Source organism: Abramis brama (genome assembly GCF_963993115.1).
Source record: "Abramis brama genome assembly, chromosome: 20".
Taxonomy (NCBI): Eukaryota; Metazoa; Chordata; class Actinopteri; order Cypriniformes; family Leuciscidae; genus Abramis; species Abramis brama.
In genome coordinates this window covers 14,111,904-14,125,616 of record NC_139982.1, presented here as the reverse complement: position 1 = coordinate 14,125,616, position 13,713 = coordinate 14,111,904, and the positions used below count along the sequence as shown (strand labels likewise).

The 13,713-nt window shown below is 35.3% G+C and overlaps 1 protein-coding gene across 2 annotated transcripts in view; it reads right to left on the bottom strand.

Moving 5' to 3' along the window:
* LOC311071523 (SITS-binding protein) overlaps positions 1-12,736 on the bottom strand; it is a 35,657-nt gene extending 22,921 nt beyond the window's left edge. For both annotated transcript variants that reach the window (XR_014603890.1, XM_084095901.1), the window contains exons 1-2: positions 11,748-12,736; positions 9,944-10,115 (exon numbers count right to left, since the gene is read on the bottom strand). Coding sequence is in view for 1 of the 2 variants with exons in the window: in XM_084095901.1 (XP_083952027.1) it covers positions 9,944-10,115; positions 11,748-12,218 (643 nt within the window). In the remaining variant the exon portion in view is untranslated. The remainder of the gene's footprint in view (positions 1-9,943; positions 10,116-11,747) is intronic.
* Between the last annotated feature and the right edge of the window lie 977 nt (positions 12,737-13,713).

The following is a 13,713-nucleotide window of genomic DNA, read 5'->3' as shown; positions in this document are numbered from 1 at the left end:
CAGTTAAGCCGGGGACACACTTAACAACTGTAAGGCATTTCATGCTATGCTTATTGTTGTAGTCTATTGATTATTTAGTTATTCTTGCCAAGTTACGCTGTAAACCCATAATGGTCCAAATAATTAATTGGTTTGAGTAGGGTAAACTTAAATTTAGCAAATTAGTTCAATCAAACTAACCTTTATCAGTATATAGAACTTTCTTTTTCTTTTAAGTTCACAAAACTGACACATTTTAAGTAATCTGAATTGTTTAATTGATTTGAGCTTTATGAATTTGTTTCTTTTCATTTAGACAAACTTAAATTTAACTGAAACTGGACTGGGATTTCTATTTCCCAGCATGCTTTGCCATGACACTCGAAAGGGAGAGTAAATGCTAAAACTAAGTGTTATATGGGGCCGGTTTTACAGACAGAGCTTAGATTAAACCAGAATTAGGCGTTAGTTCAACTAGCACATTTAAGACAGTTTAAACATGCATTTTAGTCTGGGACTAGGCTTATCCTTGTCTGTGAAACCGGGGGATAATGTTTTTTTGTGCAACCTATTATGTGGGGTTTTTTTGGGGTTACCATCATGGTGACAAGTGTGAGCTTAGTTTGAGAACAACTATTTTAAACGTTATATATCGCCGTACTCATTCAGCAATTACTATATTCACAATGCTATCAACGCATTGTGTTACAAATTAGCAAGTTAGCATTTATTGAATTAGCCTAGTTAGTTAAGTTTCTACCACTAAAATAAGTTGATATTACATGATAATTACATCAACTTATTTTAATCAACTTAAAATAAGTTGATATTACATTTATAATTTATCATAAATAATGATAAACACTTAATAATTATAATAATTACTAATTACATGATAAATAATAATAAGTGAAAAGTATGAGTAGATTACTTAAATATTTCAAGTTAAGAGCAATTAAAAAATCTGCCAGTTCTGCTTACTTAAACTTTGAATTGAAGTGACTCAATTTTTTGAGTTTTGCCAACTTATTCAGATTTACAGTGTACTTTTAGTTAGTTGAATGTCTGAAGTGGACCATCAAAATAAATTGTTACCGTATTTTCTTGCAATACATATTCCAATAAACTTTGCTTTATTCATAACTTATATATATATATATAGTGTAGTAAATAGTTTATATAACGTTTCTATTCATCTTGTGATTTGTGCCTCAAAAGCTTAAATAAAGCTAATAAATACAGCTTAAACTAAGTGTGTGTTATTCTTGTTCCTACAATTAATTAGACAAATGTATATCTAAATGGGTTGCAATGTGCACTATTCTGTGATGATTATTTGTACATTAATAAAATAGAACCATTAGGTGATGTGCTGATTTTGTAAAGTTAAGATTCATTTTTGCTTTGCGTTCACTGAGGTTTAAAATATGTGTAATGTGTAAAAGTCAGTTACAGACTCCGAATGGAATTTTGTTCTCCATCAAAAGTTATTGTCTCGTTAGTTTCCTTTTCCCTTTTATATTGCGAGACTCAGAGAGAAACATCTCTTAAATAAGATTCTTTGGCAAACTTTACCAGTTCCCTCTATTTATCACCGCAGATTAAACTTGGAGAGATATGAAGGTTGCTGTCGTGGCTAGCGTTTATAAATAATAGCGTGTACGAGTGTAAGGTCTGCTTAGTATCGCACCTGCTATAGACTTTGCCAAGTTAAGGAAAAAAGCCAAACTTTTCGGCATAAGATTTCTTAAAGGGCCAGTTCATGCTAAAAATGAAACTTATGTCATCATTCACTCACCAGCATGTTGTTCCAAACCTTTTAGGCTTTCTTGCTTCTGCAGAATGCAAAATATTTTTAAATATCTTCCAGTGATTTGTTTTTTTCATAAAATGAAAGTCAATGGAGTGCAATGTTGTTTTGGACCCCATTGATTTTCATTGTATTAACAAAAACAGTTGAAACAATCTTGACTTGTAGAAGAAATAATATCATACAGGTTTGAAACATGATGGTGAGTAGAGACAACAAAATATTCATTTTTGAGTTCCCTTTAAGTATAAAATGAGAGCTTTGGTTCAACTTTTCCAATCCAAACATACAGTTTGAATGCGCAAACTCAAAATTCACAGCTTTGACTAGCCAACTGGAAGACAAAGCAACGGCTGAAACTGAATAGAACTACATGTTTTCAGTTCTTTCTTTATCCTTTCTGTAATTATCCTTCTATCAGGTTATATGATACACCATTATTATTTATTGACATAATTTAAAATAGCACTAAGCATATCCAAGAATCATTCATTTATTGTTAAAAAATGGTTCCACTCTCTGCTCTCATCCAGGCCATATTAGGTGAAAAAGTGAGATGGGATGCTGTTATTCATCTTTGCTTTAAAGACAGAGTGGAAAATATTTCAGGAAAGCTGGTAGTAGTTACCGTGGGGAATTATTCTAAAAATAAGAGACTGCTCCCCCTCTTTTTCAACTTCTGTAGAACCCACCTTGCTCATAACTCAAGCCAAAAGTCTCTTAAACGTCAGCAAATGACAGTTATTTATTCCCCTCTGTGCAGATTCCATGTTATTCACGCCTTAAGAAAGGGGCCTCCAAGCTTTTGAAGGGTAAAACTCAAAGCGTCCGACTCTGGACCGATACAAAAAATTGCCAATCTTCAACATGACTTCAGCCTAGAGCTGCACACTTCTGGATAATTTGAGAATCACATATTTTTTTTTTTATAAAGATCAATATTCTCCCACGATTCTGAACAGGCAACTATACAAAATAACGTCATTTACAAGAGGTTCTGACGAAATGTTAATTGCTGCAGTCCACAAATATTTAATTAATTTGGAATATTTTTTTAAAAATTGGTTTGAAAGAATGATTCAACGACTCACTCATATACTTACGTAATTTGACTCGGTGTTTTTGAACAAATCTCTTGAATGAAGGATTCGATGACAAATTAATATTTTATCAGTCACTTGTCGCCACCTACTGGTGTAACAATATAATTGATTCAATCTTTATTTGAAGTGTCAAGTTACTTTCAAAGGCTGATTTACTCTATTTTGATCACTACCATAGACGTCAGTGTAAACTTTTACTATACTGTGTGTTTGAAAAGACTTTTTGTGAAGCCTATTCATACCTATACATGACAAATGCAGATTTTATTGTGCGCTGTGATCGTACTTGTCAAAGGTTTAATAGACATAGCCGAATCGTTGTCATTTAGGAATAAGATCACGTTGGTGTTAAATCGAGATTGCGAGCATTTGTGTTTATGGCGTTCACCTGGCAGAAAATAAAATGAGATTAAAAATCCCATAGGGCAAAGGATAGGGCTGCACAATATTGGACTGACATTGCTATATTTTGTTTTTCTGTCATATATATTGCGATATGAAAACTATTTCAGCAGATGACTTCAATAGCTATATTTGGAAAGAATTAATAATTCTAGAATGATTGGGGTGAGTAGGGGAGTCAATCTGCATAGAAAATAATAAACAAATTACAAGCATAGATAAATGCAATATAACAAAGTTCAAACAGAAATTGAATAATCAAATGTAAAATAACTGCACAGTAGACACTGTATAAATTAAATAGAAATAATATTTGTTAAAGCTTAAAAAAAATGTGATGTACTCTTTGTATTGTGTTGTTTGATTATCATTAATGACAGTCAGCAGAAGGCTACTGTCACTTTCAGATCGAATGCACTAATCCAATATAATGATTATACGCATCTGTTTTCTTTCTCAATTGTTTACATTCACGTAAGCAATAAGCGACTGTTTATGAGGATACTCGCAGAGACAGGCATTTTGACATAATTTTGCGTGTATGTGTCCATTCAAGCACAAGAGAACCGAAATTGTACATTTAAAAGTCTATAGGCAACCCGAGTCGAAACTGTTTTATTGTATCATTCACAAATGTCTGATTTTGATTGGCCAAAATCACTGTGTAATTTTGTTGAAAACAATGATATGTTGCAGCCACCATTTACATTTTTATATTTCCCCTTACAAAAAAATAAGTATACTTAAAATATACTTAAGTATGAAATGAACTATACTGTATAGGCTACTTGAAGTATAATTTATGTAAGTATACTAATATCAATGTACTAGGAGTATACTTTAAGTATAACAGTAGTAAACTGAGTACACAACTAGTTTTTTTGTTTGTACTGCAACTACACTACAAATTAACTTTTACAAGTCAAATACTTGTAGCACATTTTTTAGTTTATGAAAGTACATTTTGAAGTATACTCTCAGTAAACTATATTTTAGTAGTTTCATAATGTAGTAGTTTTATACTTGGAAGTTTTCTTTAAGTGAACATAACATCATACTTATAGTTTACTATTTATATTTTTTTTTGCACTTTGAGTATACTACTAAGTTGCTATTTATACAGTAGGCTATATACCTTTAACTGTACTTTAACTCTTTCCATTTTAAAAACATTTTATTCTAATTTCATGCATCCTTTGTTATCAACACTTGAATGTAAGTGTCATAAAAAAGAGCTAATTTTTAAACAAAAAGCTGAGAAAAACGCATTTTTGTCAAGGACTACGTCCAGATGGGATTCAGAACAATGATCTAAACACAGATGGAGAAGATCGAGTCCATCAACACCCCTAAAGTTTCACAGATGTTAACCTTTCCTGGGTCGACATTTCATTCAGTAACGTCTGGCAGTTTTGAACTTATATGCTGTTTAATGTTTGATGATCACGTTATTTTACATTTGCGTAAGCAATCCTCTATCACTTGTTTCTGCTTCTTCATCACCTGTGTTTTGATCCGGAGAGAAGATGTGTAATAGCGCCCCCTACCGTATAACAGTGAAAACACGGATATTCGGTCAATGGCGGGGAAAGAGTAAAGTAGATTTGAAGTAAAATCTTATGTACTCTACCAGTGGACTAGCCTACGCAAAAAATTCAGATACTCAGAATTAGGAACATATCTGTTTTTTTCAAACAATGTAAGTTTCTAAGACAGAAAAAAAGTATTTAGTAGGCTACTCAATCAAAAGAGTAAACACAACTACTACAAGCCAAGTATACTTAGATTATACTCAAGTATATCTCGATCAAAGATTAAGTACAAGTGTAGGCCAAATAAACTTTTCTGTCAAGTATACTTAAGTGAAATTGTAAGTATATTTCTGAGAAGTACATAAAAAATAGACTGAAAGTATACCTTCTTATTTTTATTTTAAAAGAAGTATAATAACAACACACTTGAATAAACGTGTCAAAAATGAATTGGCGTAGAAACACACAGCTAACACACGTGGACACAGAGGGACAATCATTACTTGGAGACTAGCAAAATCTAAATATGTCACCATCTCGTTAAGAGATGATTCAGTCATCAGTTTGGACAGGACATAACTTGCCTGGACACATCAATAATGTCTCTCATCAACAAAGTGGACAAAGCTATTTGACAGACGTCGCATGACCGAATCCCCACATAACCATTCGGTTTAAAACCACTATCCGATTTCAAGGCCTAAATGTAAATACACAGTGCTGAAAAGTTTACCTTTGGATTTGCCCCGGGTCGTTTTACAGGCCTGCACAACAACATGCCTTTTGGCTGCAGAGCGGCAACTCAGGAAAAACAATTATGTCCATTATCAACACATCGCCGACCAATAGAAGGCGAGAGCCGTGACCACAGGCAGCTGCTGGGTCGCCTTACGAATCTGAGCCAACATGATTGTCATTGTTATGCCACTGGGCATTATATACCATGATATGTCTGTGGTTACTTGGCAACGCAAGACAGCTGCATTGGCAGGAAGCTCGACATTTCTGTCTCAAAAGTGAGCCGATTACAGAGGGGTTTGAGAGGTCTCTCCGAAATCAAGGCCGTCCTCTAGCGAGGTGGAAAAGGGATTAAAATCATACGACTGTTTCGGTTGAACTGCTCACGCCGTTACATAACTCTTTGTGGGCCTGTGCAAACAGTGATCTAGGAAATCATAAAAGGCCTTTGTTTATATCACATGATGAATATTATGTCCTTAGCTGATGGCATGCCCTTTCGCTTTAATCTAATTCTGTTCAGCCGTCTGGGACGCAGATTAACACTTTCAGCTTTCAGCAGCCGAAAGCTCACACGCAAAAACTTGGAAGACACCGATGAGGGTGCAAACAATGCGCCCGCACGAAAAAAGCAGCGTGACTGTGTTGAGTAAGTCGGGTTATTAATTGCTGGATTGTGTGCGGGTGACGAGGTGCTGTGTGAGTGTGAGGGTGTCTCAGCTGTGAGTGGTAACCATGTTTAGAGACCAGCTGCCCACCTAAACAAGCCTCTCATGGCACGCCTGGTGGTCCGAAGCACGAGGGGTCATCGCAACACCCCTTCGATGACATTATTAGCCATTAACTGAACATTTATCAAACCAGGTAAGAAATCCAAAAAGTGGTATGTTTGCACCATGAATGTGAGTAAAGGTGGCAGCTGTTTACCACTAGTGTTGGGCAACGTTATTACCAGTGTTGGGGGTAATGCGTTACAAGTAATGCGAGTTACACGTAATCAGATTACTTTTTTCAAGTTACCAGTAAACGAAATATCTTTTTGAGTTACTTTTTCAAATAAGTGCATTGTTTTCTCAATTATTAGCTCTAATGTCCCCATGTTGAGAGAAATGGGGAGCAATCACACTTTACTATTAGCAATTAAAAAGGCAGGGGCTCAAGACCTGTGTATACGGCACTGAAAGGTCCTTTACCTTTGCAAAATAGAGCAAGCCCAGTCCAGGTGAGAAAAAGTAACACAAATGAAATTAGTTTCCATGAAAAACTAAGTAATGCAATTAGTTTTTTAGGGAGTAACGCAATATTGTATCACATTAATTTTAAAAATAACTTTCCCCAACACTGATTACTACTAAAAGTAGCCTGTGTTAAAATGCTGTGTTACTTATTCTAAAAATGAACTAATCCACTGATTTTACCGGCAGTAAACTAAGTTGTACAAAGTACAATTGGCATTTTGTTTTGTTGTTTTTACCAGCAGTCATTTTGAAATAAATCTTGGGCATTTTGCAAACTGTATGTCACCAGCCGTGTTTCCATTACCCTTCAAATGCGCAAATTGAAATTGCGAATTGAAAATACGCCCAATGGAAACAAAAACTCTCAATGGAAACAGTTTTTGCGCATTTACAGGTCACCTGACGTAGATGCCGTGGTATGTTTGGACAGAAGATGAAAAGAGACAAGAGACAAAAGAATTACGGGAATACTGGATTCTAAACCACTTAAAAATGCCACAATCAAGACCTTGAAGCAGATATGAGGGAGAAACACCCACAAACACCTCATACGTGCCGCTCACAAGTATAAGGCCATTAAAGCTTGAATAACCACCAATGGCTAGTCGGTGACTGGGATATATGTAAACCTACCAACCCGATGCCATGATTGTTGGAATGACTTATCACGAGAGGAAAAAATAAATTACTTTTCAGTCGCATAACATCGGTTAATGGAAACGTGGTAATTTCGCAATCGTTTTTTACTGACATTTAGAAAATATTGCTAAAGTTTTGCTCAAATCTGTAATGGAAACGCGGCTGCTGATAATAATGACACTTTCTAGACCTACAATGAATATCATGCTCACACATACTACAACACTTATAGTGTATGTACACTAATAGTACAATGCTTGTGAATTTTAAATATACTCCAAATGCTCTACTAAGTATGGCATGATATTTATGATTAAAAAAAAAACGTATTAAATTTGTTGGCACCTCAGCCATTTTATTGGTATAGTATAAGAGGTGACAGGACAAAAAGAGACAATTTGATCAGGAAATGAAAATGTGTGGGCTATTTTTTAAAAAGATAATAAAAAAAACAATAAAAGAACAAATACAGATTACTCATTTGGGGTTCTCATTTGACATCCATTTCAATCCTGAGCTACAGATGCATAATATATAGCTCAAGAATAATTTAATTCATTGTTCAAAGTTGATGGATTCAACATTGATGTTCTGTGTCAATTGCAAGTATTTCATTTCATTTTTTTTATTCAACTCATGGACCGTGGACAGCCATTTTACAGAAGACAGTTTGGGAGCTCCTTCATCCTAAAGTGATTGACGAAGTGTTGTAGTGATGGTTAGTGACAGGACCTCCTATCTTTACACAGGTAATCTGAAGGTCTTCCCGAGGAGCCATGGGGCTCTACGTCACCTTCTTGACCTTACAGATTCTTAGAATACCACATTTAGCCACATGGTCAATTCTAGGAAGAGTCGTGGTGGTTTCAAACTTCCTTCACATGTCAATAATGAGACATGTATCTGGGAAGCTTGAATTTTATAGCTTTTTCCAGCTCAAGGCATTGACGCAGAGCTGTACTGGAGGTCGATGGCGGTTCTGGTTTCTGCTGTGTGGTTGAATCGTCTGTCCGGACATCAAACCGGTTGTTATCTCAGAATAAACACCGACAGGGTGATCAGGACCTTGACCCGAAGCGGAGGCTACGATACTGGATGGCATAATTAACTAACTGTACACAAAATATTGATTCGACTGAGGTTTAATATTTTATTAGATTGACCAATCAGAATCAAGTATTCCACAGAGCCGTGTACTAATTGAACATATCAGCAACCGATGAGTAATGATAGTGATTTACTAGGGGTGCAACAATATATCTTGTCACAACACTGTATATCGCAATACAAAAATGCAACATGTATCGTGGATAGTGACAATATGTATTGTGTATAGTTCACCCAAAGTAAAAATTACTGTGTGAGAAAAAATTCAAGTTTTCAGAGTTTTAGGGTCAGTACTACATTAAACTGCTATATAATGTTGAATATAATGTATAATAATGCAATCTGGGAATATTTGTGGGTCCTGATAATGCCAAATGTCTAATGTTACCAGTAAAAAGTGGCCTACATTATTTTAAATATATCTAGTCAGTGACAGAGTGCAAGCATATTCGTCTAAAATAATTCTGTTTTCAGCTTCAGAATCATGAATATTTTTATTCTGGTGTCTCTATTGTCCTGTGCTTTGGGTTTCCAGCACCAAGTCCAAGCCTGTTCATTTTACCCGAATTGTGACATGTGGGTATCATTACACCCCTATGATTTACGTGTCACAATCCTTAAAACACAAAACATGCTTAATTTCAAGGCACTCTGACAGATTCATTGAGTTCAGTGAAGGATTTATTAAACTGATTCAAACCCGTAACTTATGAATGAGTCATTTCAGTCATTTCGGAGTACACCATAATTTACACTATAAAACATAATAATAAATGTTGCTATGGAACTGCAGATTTAAAAACATGCTCAATAATAAGGATCTCAAGAACTATTAAATATACTGAATGAATATGAAAATGTGTTTATTAATATTATAAATATTAATAATTATTATTCATTTTTTTCTGAAAATTCACGTTGTCGTGACATAGTATTTTTTATTTTTTTTGTGAAATAAATCTACAACAGTAAAATGTAAAGAATTTGGAATAATGTTTGAAATCACTGCATCTGTCTGTGAACGTCCTCCACCCTGCCTCCAATCAAAATAACAGCCAGACATAAACACAATGGTTATTTAAATCTGCCTCTGAGATTGTTTGCTTAATTAACTCTCTATATAAACATCAGACATCTGCTGACAAATACCAATGGGTTCAGACTCAAATCCGATGTCCTTTGTTTTGCATTCTTTCACCAAGCAGAAGTAACCATCTGTATTGTGTTACGCTCTCTATGTACAGTAGGTCCCCGCGATCTCAGGCCCGGGGGTGTTTTGAATTGTGTACGTAGTCCCAAGTAAATACATGTTTGGTCTGGTCAACAATGTGAGAAAGTACAGGATGGCCAAATTTGGCTGAGGAGGTTAATGACGCAGAGCTCCTCTTTGCTTACCTGAGGATCCCAGGAAGTAGCGCTCTAAAACTGATCCGAAGCCAGAAGGGTTGTCCCTAAGGTCGCTGACTGTGAAGGGCTGCATAGAAATGTTGGCATCGTTTATCGGCCAGTTGAGCGCATGGACACTGGCTCCTCCATACCATGAAATATTCACCATGGAAAAGCAGTCCTGAGAGAGAGAGAGGATAACTATCCTTAAAATGTATCATGGTCCATCTTTATACCAAAGCTTGATAGTTTATTGCATGTGAAAGTATCAATACAGTTACTGATTGAGTTTCTTCATATAGATTGAATAAGGTCTTCATCAGTGAGCAAAATCTGGACATGCATATCTAGCTAAGAAGCTTTAGGCTCTCATAACACATACAAACAGGTGCAGAACATCTAAAAGTCAAAGGATTGGACTGAACAATGTGTTCTTAGGCTTAAATCTGAAATAACACATGCCAGAGCATTACTGAGGTATGAAATGTGCAAAATGAAGGGATTAAACTAGAAAACTTCCGAACTGCTTTAGGTCCTTGCTGAACAAAGAAAGTCCCTGTCTTATCGGATATCTGTGAAATGTATGGAACATTGTACATTATCTTTGAGGCCGTTTCAGTCTGGTGAACTTTAAACCCTGCTTTAAATATGCATTTGGCAGGTAGGAAGGCAAAGTAAATATGTTTTTATTAATAAATATGTTTTTATCATTTCATGTAAATATTTTTTTATTAATTAAATAAAGTGGTGTCAAATCGATTCATCGCAATTAATCACATCTAACATAAAAGTTTGTGTTTATTTAATGTGTATGTATGTGTTTATATGTGTATGTATGTGTACACACACATATAGGATTTGTCAACATTAATAACAACATAACTATATAAAAAAAAAATAAGAGAACCAATTGCACTCTTTAAAATCACACAAAAATCCCCTAATTAAATAATACATTTTTAAAACGTTAAATAAAGATAAATGCTGCAAGTAAACAGATAGGCTATTCACACGTTAGCTATATTCTTATTCAACACTGTGAAACAAGAAACCACTAATGATTTGTTTATTAAGGGGGTCTGACCCACTTTATAATTACTTGAAAGGAAGTCAAAACAAAAAGATGGAGGTCTTAAAAGTAGATATTTTACATAGGCCTAATTATGTGGAAGATAAAGCAATTTGGAGAATGGATGGATTAGCCCTATGTTTCAGTTAGTATTGAATTTGGACCATTTTATTATCCACAAAAATTAGATTACAAGTTAGTCACAGCGCGTATTTTCATCGGGCGATAACTGATAGCGAACCTTCGCCGGAGGTAACCATAGCAACAATAGCGAACATTATAGCGATAATAATATATATAGCGAGGATTTTCATTATCAAATTTTAATTTGCATATTACAAATATTGCGCAAAAATGTAGAGATTTGTTTAACAGACTTTAAATTGACGTTTAGCTATAACTCTGTTTGGTTTCTGTGCGAGAAATTTCCTATCGAACTTTTTAAAACCCAAACCCCCCCTGAAAGTCACTGAACAAGCACAACTCTCACAGTTTTACAATTTTACCTGTTTTTTGGTTTGGTAGTTCTTATATATTTTGAGTAAAAGTTATTGATGTTAAGGTTCTTCAAATCATTGTATAGGGAAACAAATACGATGGTTTTGTTTTTGAAAAAGAATGCAAAGTTATTTTTGTGGGATTTTCAGAGGGTTTTCAAAGACATCAGGCTATATAAAAAAAAACTATTTTGGTTCTGTAACATAACCTATATTTTCAAGAGTAAAGTTCTAATTATTATTTTACCTTCAGATCCACATGGCAGTGAATTGGAGTCCAGGTTACACTGTAGCACTCAGTATCCGAGTCCTCCTCAGATTCCAAAGATATCTTCACCTCTGCGACCGAATCCCAAGTGTAGCAGAACTCGGTTTTGTTAAGCCAGCACATGTTCCTCACGAACGGAACCTCAATATCAGTGTTCCCCACGTTCTCCACGTCTATCTCCGCAAAAGTCTTGTCCTCAGTCAGTGTCTGTATGACCAGAGTTTGCGTCCGTCTCTCCCAAATGAGCCCACTAAAGCTCCCCTTAAGGATCCAGTTCTTGTTGGGCTGATCCACAACTTGCCAATAAATGATCCCAATTGTCATGACAAAAAAGATAGCAACTCCCAAGCATGCAATAGCCCCTTTCCAGGTCTCGTTCATCTCTTTCAACCCCGTGTCCCATGTCACCTCTGGGATTGGACTTGGGTTCCTGTTGCGAGTGTGTGGCATGGTGACTTCAGAAAGAAAGAAACAATCTAATCGACAGTGATGATAAAAAATAACAATCTCGCTGCTAAAACATGCAGAATCGTCATCATGTCCCGGTCCTTCACGGTAACGCGTTCGATTGTCTGTGAATGTGATTTTTTGAATTGGATCTAATTGCGTTGTTGCGCGCACCGGCCGCCGGTCATCAACGGATCCAGGTCAAGTTCTCCAAGCAGAATCATTCCAGAATAAATAAGAAATGTAATGCATGCTACTTCTAGTGCAATAGCAAGTTTAAAGCATTGATCGCAGAAGAGTGAGTAGCCTTACCCGGGTTTGGCAGCAATGCCTACAAATAGCTCCTCAGCGGCTTATTTGCTTGGCCGGCACTTTTGCGCGCTGGTGTGACGTAACTCCATACTGCTTCTTCAGAAAGGTAAAAGAGAAAGTGATTAGGCGAGCTTTGCGATTACCGGGGCCCCTGATCAGGGGCCGGACAGAGCGCAGTGTGTGATGAATCACCCATTCTCACTCTGAGTGCACGCGCTTGGCATTTTGGAGACGCGCGTGCAGAGTGATTTACTCGCATATGCATTCGCGCAAGAAACACGCATCAACCTTGCGCACAATGTTTCAGCAGGTGCACCGAGTAGGCGATTACTCCCACACTTTTGGTCTAATTTTCACCAGAGGAAAGCTGAAAATATACATTATTGTTTAAAGGTTTTATTTTATTCTCCTCACTACAGTACCGCTCCATCTGCATCATTTACGCACCACACTTATGCATTGCATCATATGTGTATTGCACATTTGTGTTGCTATGAATTGTATATCATGTATATTATATTGTTTGTGTTTATTGTATTTTGTGCATTCTAAGTATGAGGCATTGACAAATAAAGATGTCTCAAATGATAAAAAGACTAAGTAATTAGTTCCAAGTAATTTACTCTTATAGGTTTAATAACACTAATACCATTCTTGACAAAAATAAATAAATATTTAATGATATCAAAATGTCCAGAGGTGTGACCATTAATAATTATTGACATTTTTTAATTACTTCTTGAATGTATACTCAATAATAATAATAATAATAATAAATAAATAAATAAAATAAAATAAAACAATTTTCTATTTAAAAAAATAATAATATTTCAAATGAAGTATTTTTTGTTTATGTCTTGCCATATGCATATTATCAATTTCACCACAATGAATTTAGTGGCCAAAATACATACAAACAAAACTACTTTTCTGATTATTAATAAAACATAATGCTAAACTTACTGGCATAGTTTCTGTATGCCAAAAATTATTACAATCTCTATTCATTTTAATTTTAAAACAATTTTTAATAGTTTAATAAATTCAGTCAAAAATAGTGTAAGGGTATACACAGACAAAGGGATGTGAGTATATAAAGAAGCAGTGGTGAGTTTGTTGAGTCAATTTTAGGATTAACACAAGGCACACGACTAGTGACTTGGATGGCATATCATGGTATGATCAA